Consider the following 8823-nt stretch of genomic DNA (forward strand, 5'->3'; position numbering starts at 1 on the left):
TATGACTTGACACACTGTGTTCAACCAATGATTGGTGGCGGCTCTTTTAGGCTTCAGGATTTCGGTTTTTCGGTTAGCGCTGGGCCAGAACACATGTTTCATCGCTGCTGCCTATGCCAGCATGCTACATCACTACAATACGAAAAGACAGCAAGGCAGAAGTCTCATTGAGTGCACACAGGCTAATGAGACTCCCCGTACCACGTGCATGTTCAGGGCGCACAGTACATCTCACATGCTCCACTTCAAATGACGACAAATTATATCCCTTGCTACTTCGTTGTATACGTAAACATGTGGGCTATCCGACATTATTCGGTACTGCGGGTGAACGGCATAGCCAATATCTACAGCAATATGCGCAGACTGGTTGTATAATGTGGCGTCCATCCCACCAACAACATTAAATCCATAGCCATGATACGAGGACGTTTTTCATACGGATCTCAGCTTCGAAAACGCTTCTTTTATAACAACCACTAGGTGCAAAAGTTGACTATTATCTTAAGAAACTGTAGACCTAAATGCAGATTTCAAACATGCATTCACTAGTGATCTGCCCACATACACAGTACATGCAGTATATACGGGTGCTCCAAGGCCGCCATACCAGTTACAGAAATGAAAGGACTACTAGGTAGCTAGAATTCAACTCTATGAGTAGTCATCTAACTTTATTATTGACTCGCACGTGATATATCGGTTACAGCCTTTATCAGTCGATTGTGGCTGCGGAAAAGGTAATCTGATCATGGCGGTGTACACCGCACCTGCCACACACACTTCAGTGTTCTCCAATCCGTCTGCCCAGTTACTCAGTTTACGGCGGAACATTACATAAACATTTTGCGCAACCGAAGAGTTGAGACTGTTAAGGGTTCTCCTTTCCCGCCCGAGCTAGCCGAATCAATGCCGGAATTGGCTTGCAAACCAAATCCGTCCGGGCGTGCCGTTTTCGCCCAAATGGCAGTTCCATTGAAACTTCCGTGTCCATACTTCTAACAGTAGTATGCCAAGACCCAACACAATAAAGAAGCAACTGTGGCGTAGAATAGGGTGTCTCTTAGCTTACACTATTTGGGCATGACACTTGGTAGCAGTTTAGGCTATGTAGCTTGTACAAAGTACTATCTTGGACCAATGATGGGATCCTGTACTCCGTGTACAATACTACATTGTATTTTAATTGAATCACCCTGTATGCTTATGCGTCTCTCTAGAAGAGATCCGGAATTAGTATCTTCTTGGACCCACAGATGATGACGACAGCAGAATAATACTGTCCTGTCCGAGAGCTCAGCCTAGAATAAGTGGGGCATGGAAATCTGGGCCCGAGTCAATCAGCCGACTAGTCCCGGACCAACAACTGAAACCCAGTGTGCCTACTGCCTACTACCCATAATGTTCCAATATAATAGCAATATGCCCCCTCTCCTCAAGCATGTGTGGAGGTCTAAAACAGAAACTATCCGTTTTCTCATTACTAGATTTTCTCTATTGCGATATAATATCGTCACAGTCCGCTTCAACCTCCTATCCTATCCCTCTAACCAACGAACGCCGGAATAATCACCCTGTACCAGCTCATTTCCAGCACCATTAGTGAGCCCACACTGGAATTTTATTCCACAAACTAAAAGTCGCAACTTTGCGGCACCTGAGCGATTTTGAGCCCGGAGAAGAAAGGATAGAAGGGTGGGGGACACAATGTGGAGAGTTCTGTCTCTCTTGGTTGCTGTGTCTTTTGTTCCACTCGAGACAGTAGAGGCCTTGATACTTCAGCGAAGAGAAGTGCCCGCTGTTGTGACCCTAGATATCAAACGCAACGATGTGTCAGATCCTGTAATGAGGGACCGCGCAAGACGCAAGCGAGATACAACCACTGTTTCTCAGGCCCTGGATAATGAGGTATGCGAAGGATCCTGGATTTGTACCAGTGCGTGTTGGCTTACATGTCATTGAAAGGAAACGCTCTATTTCTGTAATATAACCCTTGGAACGCCGGAACAGAGCCTACGACTGGTTTTGGACACTGGGAGCAGTGACCTTTGGTGCAACGCAGCGAATTCTACGCTTTGCTCCTCGTCGACAGATCCGTGCAGTACATCCGGCACTTACGATTCTGACAAGTCTACAACGTACACATATGTCTCGTCTGACTTCAATATATCCTATGCGGATGGAACCGGTGCGGCTGGTGTTTACGCAACCGATACTCTCCATATAGGTGGTTCGACGTTGGAAGATTTCCAATTTGGTATCGGGTATTCATCAAGTTCCTCCGGTACGTGGAATTCCCAGTTACAAAATTCTCATGCGCCAACAGGCGCTCGTTTTTGTGTATCATCAACTGACTCCTGTCTATAGAGGGTGTTTTGGGCATCGGCTATACTTCGAATGAGGTCCAAGTCGGCCGCTTCGGTGATAGCGCCTATCCTAACCTTCCTAGGGCAATGGTGAAAAATGGACTGATAAAGTCCAATGCCTACAGCCTATGGTTGAACGATCTAGATGCTAATACGGGTTCCATTCTTTTTGGAGGCGTAAATACGAAGAAATATCACGGTGAACTACAAACCCTTCCAATTCAGAAGGTTAATGGCATCTATTCCGAATTCATAATCGCTCTTACTGGAGTCGGCTTCACTTCGGGATCAAGCAGTCGCAATTACTCGTCAGATGCCCTTCCGGCTGCCGTTTTGCTTGATTCTGGTAGTTCCCTTACATATCTTCCAGATTCCATCGTCGAAGACATCTATAATGATTTCAGTGTTGTGTACGAACAATCTTCTGGTGTTGGCTATGTGCCTTGCAGTCTGGCACAAAACAACACTAATATCACCTACACTTTCTCATCGCCTACTATTGCTGTTGGGGTAAACGAGCTTGTTCTCGACGTGGGCGATCTCTTATTTCAGGACGGAGAACGCGCTTGTGTCTTTGGAATTGTCCCCGCTGGTGATAGTACCGCTGTCTTGGGGGACACCTTTTTACGCAGTGCGTACGTTGTCTACGACCTAGCGAACAATGAGATTTCCCTCGCCAACACTAACTTTGATGCGACGGGAAACGACATCTTGGAAATTGGAACAGGAGAAGACTCTGTGCCCGGGGCTACTAAAGTCGCTAATCCTGTCACGACGGTGGCAGTTGATGGCTCTGGTGCAAGGATTGGTGGCCCGACTGGTGCAACTTTCACTAGCATTCCATCCGCAACGAGTGGAGGCCATGCTACAGCAGGGTTGATGGGCGCTGCAAAACTTATAGCTTTTGCTGCTACTCTGATTGGGTACATGCTGAGTTTCTAACCTTCCTTGATGCACATTCACTTGGAGGTGACTTACTGAACATCTCCTCTTTGTATGCTGGCTTGCCCTTCTGTACATGCGCCAGTGGCCTTGCCTACTCGGTATGCTTTTAACTCGCGATACCCATGGCTTTTGATTTCAGACGCTTATTTTCTGTGTTCCTGGTGGGACACTTTATCATATTGTGAAACATATTGTACGGTCTCGGAAGGATCCGAATATATATTATGATTATGAGTATGTATCGCGAACTCGATGATTAAAACAGACTATATTTTGGCGATACCGTTGTTTTTATGGGACTTACTGGTCCCTGTGGTAAGAGTAGAGACAAAACAACGTCTTCTTTTACGCCGGGGGGAGGCGCAGGTCTGTGACTTCCCGGTTCGTGTAGCAAATGGTATCAATAGGCTGCGGGAGTCTCATCAACATGAGGCCTGATAGATTTAACACGGATACTATAACACAATTTATACAGCTCCCATGTAATTATTGTGTTCATATCCAACAATTACTCTATGACCTGTCCAATGTCACCACCTAGGGCATCCATACGAATAATGGCAGCGGTCAACATGGATAACCGGTGTAATCTTCCATCAACGGATGGTATAATAACCTTTTATTGTATCAAAGGATCGCACCCAGGCTGCCCTACATCATGATAGGGTATTTGCTCTGAATCCCCATTAGCCCACTTACTGCACAGTGCTTGCTCCCTTCTTATCGATAGAAGAGTATACAAGTGAGTCCTCGGTCATCTAATTGACTTGACTGCACTTTGGTCCCCACTTTGTATCATGCTGAGCCAATGTGCTTTCACTTCGAATCAGAGGTGAGGTTGACCACAGGTCGTAGTATTCCCCAATCCAAGTCTCTGTACTATAACCATACATGGCTCAGAAACCTCATGAGCGCTCTTGTTCAAAGTCCCATCATTAGCTGGCCAAATACTGATGCACAAATCATCCACTTGTAGATATTGTGCTGCCAAGGCACGGCACAAAGCTGCCACACGCTCACCCTGTGAATGGTCACCACATTCGAGCATTACAAGTCTTACCTTCATCTTGAAGGAAAGTGACAAAATATGGTAGTAAAAGATATCCTCCTGCTGGTGCAGCGGTATTTTCAGAGCGTCACCGAACACTGGAGGGACCAATGCAATCCTCGGCTCGTACATCCGAACACTTCGTGCAGTGGTCCCATTTCCATATGATTTCTCGGATATATACGGTGGGTTTGATATGATCACATCGAGATGGCACGCTGTACGCAGCGTTGATTCGGGAGTATCGCCCAGAGCTTGCTCCACATTCGATGCATCAACAGGTGCACCGCAGAGGACATTGCCTTTTCTGAAAGTAATATCCGCCATCGCTCGATCCAACAATTTTCCTTGTCGGATATTGTATATTAAATTCCTTCTCGCCAATTCAATTGCTGTAGTACTAATATCAATCCCGACGATGGACAAGCGCTGTACATGTGGCGCGACAAGAGCATGCAAAAGGAGGGATATGCATCCTGTTCCCGTGCACAGGTCAATCACACGTACAGATATAGCATGAGGGTTGAGCAGAGATTGACTAGCATTGACGACATTGCGCGAAATCAGGTTGGCAGCGTGAAAGGTGAATGTCTCAGTTTCGGGCCTAGAAAGATAATTACCCACTTAGCACATTCTATACAGGAATGGTCGATCATGTACAAAGTACCTAGGTATCAGGACTTCTTTCCTACACAGGATGTCCAAGTCCCCAAAGGGCTGGTCACCAAGTATGTACTGGAGAGGTTGGCCTCGAGACCGTGCCCGGCACATTGATCTCAGAGTACTTCGCCATCCCTGGTGAAGTTTGGGTTTGGTGGTCTCAATTCTTAAAGGGTTTGACTGGGCTTTAGAAACAGCCCGATTCCTCATCCAGCCCAATTCACTTTTGGCCAGATCAAGGGAGCGACATTCCTGTAGAAGCAATGGAAGAAGATGATCCTGTCGATGTGCATCGAGAATTGTTCTACTGGGTATTCGTGGCATAGCTTCCTTTGGTCCAACTTGGTGTGATGCTTCTCGCATACCATCGGGGAGACTGTGATGGTCGGGTACCTTACTGTTAGATGTGGGGCAGCTGTCAGGAACCAAATCTAAATACTCTAGATTCAAACTACTCAGCTATCTGGTAAAAGACGAGTATTATGAGCTTATCAGCTCAGGACATATATGATTCATATAAACCTTAGATTGATTTAAGGTTTTCTATGTGATTATTCCCGTCTGCCTTGGCTACTATCAGAATTTAATCTAGTATACTTCAGATAGTAAAAAGACTAGAACTTTTTATCAGTAAACTTAGCATAAGGTCCAATCAAATCTATCTAGATTAGCATTTATAAAATAGAATATTAATCATAAGAAGAGAAAGAAAGATATATAAGAAATAATATATAAATAATAAAAATAAGTAAATAAAGCAAAATAAACAATAACAAATAGGTTTTATACTCTATAATCTGGCTATATATCTCCAAATATTGCTTGATATTGTTTTTTTATTAGAATAAGCTATTCCCAGTTAGCAGAATATTATTATCTATAATATTTAGTATAAGATTATGAGTCTCAGGCTCTCAGCCCCATTGAGTTACTGTGATAGAACGGGTCGGTAAACCGGTGACCGCAGCCAAAGGCATCGGAATGACATATTAAAGTGATCATAAGAGTCATGAGATTATTAATAATAATTCTGTATTCTATTAATATTTAAAAGATATTGATTTTTCTGTAAGAGACTACTGATTCCTTAAAAATCAGTCTATCTCATGGATATAGACTATCTTTGTTATTACTAGATAATTTTATTATATTTAATAGTTAATTTCTTACCTAGTTAACAGACTTTCTATTCTGATAAGTAGATTCTATTATATTCTGATTTTTTCTATTTTAATTATCTAAGAAAGATGCCACCCCTTGAAGATAATAAAAAAAAAATATTTAATAATTATATTAATCTAGAATTATTATTAAATACTATTTCCACCGCTGAGAAAATCTAATAATTAAAAGATTATATCTATTAATTAGAATAAATTATTAATTTATAAAAAAGAATAGCTTATCTCTAGAAGAATAATTTCCCAGGTAAAATTTTTTTTAAATACTATTAATCTTCTTCTGAATTAGAAAAAAATAAGAAAAAGATTAAATTTAAAAATATCTCCTGCTTTATCTTAAATCTTAATCTTTAAAAATATTAAAAATAAATTACTGATCTGGAATACATATTTCAAGAAGTTTTTAAGAAATATTTATTAAAGAAATATAAAATATTTATTATTATTAATTATATAGATCCTGTGTGTAGGCAGAGATAGTATTATTTTATTAATAATAAGAATCTAAAAGTAAAATAATTTTTTAAGAAATCATGGCCTTAATTTAAGAATTAAACTCTTATTTTAATCTAGAATATTATTATTCTTTAATCTAATACTATAATTTAATTTAAACAGACTTATCAGTGATATAATTAAGATCTAAGAGAATTTTATACTTATTTTAATATTTTAAAATAATACTTTCCTTATTAAACAGAGAAAGAAAAAGCTTTATTATATTTTATTAAATTATTATCTAATTTTAATTATTATATTTAAAAATATATTTTCTATTTACCAGAAGAACAGGATAAAATAATAATTATTATTATTTATTATTATAAATTATAGAGTAATAGACAGAAATATAAGTAAAAAAATAATTAATTTAATATCTATAAATTATATAAATATCTTTAAAATTATTCTAATAGACTAATTAAAGAAGATGCATTAAACTGTAAGAAAAATTCTATTAAAAAAAATAATAATTAATTATAATATTTTATATATAATAGTACTCAGTATCTTATAAATTAATATTCTACTAAAAGTAAGAAAATTTAATCTATTAAAATCTATTAATATTTATCAGACTCTGAGGGAAAAGTAGAGAAGTTAAAATAAGACTTATAATTTTAACTTTTTTATTTATAAAAAGAATTATTTATTATTTTTATATTCTTATTCATGTTTAAAACAGTCTCGAAATATTTATAGACTTAGATAATTATACTAAAATAAATATTATTAATTATTAATTTACTAAGATATATTATCTTTAATATATTCTAGTTATTATATCTAGAATTAAAGCTATTAACTAAATTATTATTTTTATTTATAATATATAAAAAGTCTTTATTACTACTATTAATTTATAGAAAAGTTTTTATACTTTTAAATAATATTATATAAAAATTAATTAAGATTCTTGTTTAAAGAGCAGCCTGATTTTATTATTAATAATTATATTTTAAGATCTCTATATTAATCTATTAATATAGAATTAATAATAATAATTTAATATATTATTTATCTTTTTTCTTTCTACTGTTTAATTTAATAAAGTAATCTGGAATTTAATAAAAGTATATATTATTATCAAGCTTTCTAAAGATATTTAGCTACTAGAAGAAAAATCTTTTAATTTATTTTTAAATCTAAAGATAATTCTAATTAAACTCCAGGAATTCTGAGATATATTTTTTAAAGATTTCTTTTATTAATTTTCTTTTTATAGTTCTGCAGACCATGCTATTAATATTAAATTTAATAAAATATTTTCTTATAATTCTATATATTCTTTATCAGAAGCTAAATTTAAGATTTTATAAAAATATATTAAAGAGAATTTAAAATTAGATTAAATTTAATTTTTAAAGAGTCCTGCAGGAACCTTTATTCTTTTTATATTTAAAAAAAATAATAATTTATATCTTTATATAAATTACAGAGATCTTAATAAGATTTTTCTTAAGAATTATTATTCTTTATCTCTTATTTCAGAGATTCTTGATAAAATCTTAAATAATAAATATTTTTTTAAAAATTAATATCAAGAATACTTACTATCAGATCTGTATTAAGAAAGATAATAAATAGAAAATAATATTTTATATTTAATATAATTACTTTAAATATATTATTATATTATTCAGATTAATTAATATCTTTGTAATATTCTAAAACTATATATATATAATACTTTGTGGACTTCTTAATAACTTTTATATAATATATTTAAATAATATTCTTTTTTTTACCAGATAAAGAATCTTATATAAGATATATTTATTAAATATTAGACTCTAAGAAGCTTAACTTTATATAAAATTATCTAAGTATTTATTTTATTAATCCTAAGTTAAATTCCTAGAATATATTATTAATACTGATAGAGTATCTATGGATTTTTAATAAAGAAATAATATTATTTTATAGCTAATTCCTAAAAGTTACTATAATATCCAGATCTTTCTAGGATTCTGTAACTTCTACTATTAATTTATTTAAAATTATTTATAAATTATCTTATCTCTTATCTCTTTATTTCATGGAGTAATTAATAATTAAAAATCTAGAAAAATCTATTTAAATCTATATAAGCAGCTTGTTTTTTACTGTTTAATTATTATCT

At 35.6% G+C, this 8823-nt stretch overlaps 2 protein-coding genes across 2 annotated transcripts; one reads left to right on the forward strand and one right to left on the reverse strand.

Moving 5' to 3' along the window:
* Positions 1 to 1400: 1400 nt before the first annotated feature.
* BO87DRAFT_463620 (pepsin-like aspartic protease) lies at positions 1401 to 3662 on the forward strand. Its single transcript, XM_025629244.1, has 3 exons — positions 1401 to 1908; positions 1966 to 2284; positions 2368 to 3662. The coding sequence occupies exons 1-3, from the start codon at positions 1708 to 1710 to the stop codon at positions 3306 to 3308; spliced, it is 1461 nt and encodes a 486-aa protein (XP_025474197.1). The 5' UTR covers positions 1401 to 1707; the 3' UTR covers positions 3309 to 3662.
* A 208-nt stretch (positions 3663 to 3870) lies between these two features.
* Positions 3871 to 5486, reverse strand: BO87DRAFT_381167 (N5-glutamine methyltransferase family protein). The gene is made up of 2 exons (XM_025624464.1): positions 5027 to 5486; positions 3871 to 4963 (listed from the first exon to the last, which is right to left on the reverse strand). Exons 1-2 carry the CDS (start codon positions 5341 to 5343, stop codon positions 4138 to 4140), a joined length of 1143 nt encoding a protein of 380 aa, XP_025474198.1. The 5' UTR covers positions 5344 to 5486; the 3' UTR covers positions 3871 to 4137.
* Positions 5487 to 8823: the final 3337 nt, after the last annotated feature.

Source organism: Aspergillus neoniger (assembly GCF_003184625.1).
Source record: "Aspergillus neoniger CBS 115656 unplaced genomic scaffold BO87scaffold_61, whole genome shotgun sequence".
Classification (NCBI taxonomy): Eukaryota; Fungi; Ascomycota; class Eurotiomycetes; order Eurotiales; family Aspergillaceae; genus Aspergillus; species Aspergillus neoniger.

Excerpts from the sequence above, each read along its gene's own strand:
- BO87DRAFT_463620 (XM_025629244.1), top strand. The coding sequence starts at position 1,708 with ATGTGGAGAGTTCTGTCTCTCTTGGTTGCTGTGTCTTTTGTTCCACTC. Across the intron at positions 1,909-1,965 it reads CTCAGGCCCTGGATAATGAG|GAAACGCTCTATTTCTGTAA; the intron begins GTATGCGAAGGA and ends TGTCATTGAAAG. Across the intron at positions 2,285-2,367 it reads GTATTCATCAAGTTCCTCCG|AGGGTGTTTTGGGCATCGGC; the intron begins GTACGTGGAATT and ends TCCTGTCTATAG.
- BO87DRAFT_381167 (XM_025624464.1), bottom strand. The coding sequence starts at position 5,343 with ATGCCACGAATACCCAGTAGAACAATTCTCGATGCACATCGACAGGAT. Across the intron at positions 4,964-5,026 it reads AAAGAAGTCCTGATACCTAG|GCCCGAAACTGAGACATTCA; the intron begins GTACTTTGTACA and ends TTATCTTTCTAG.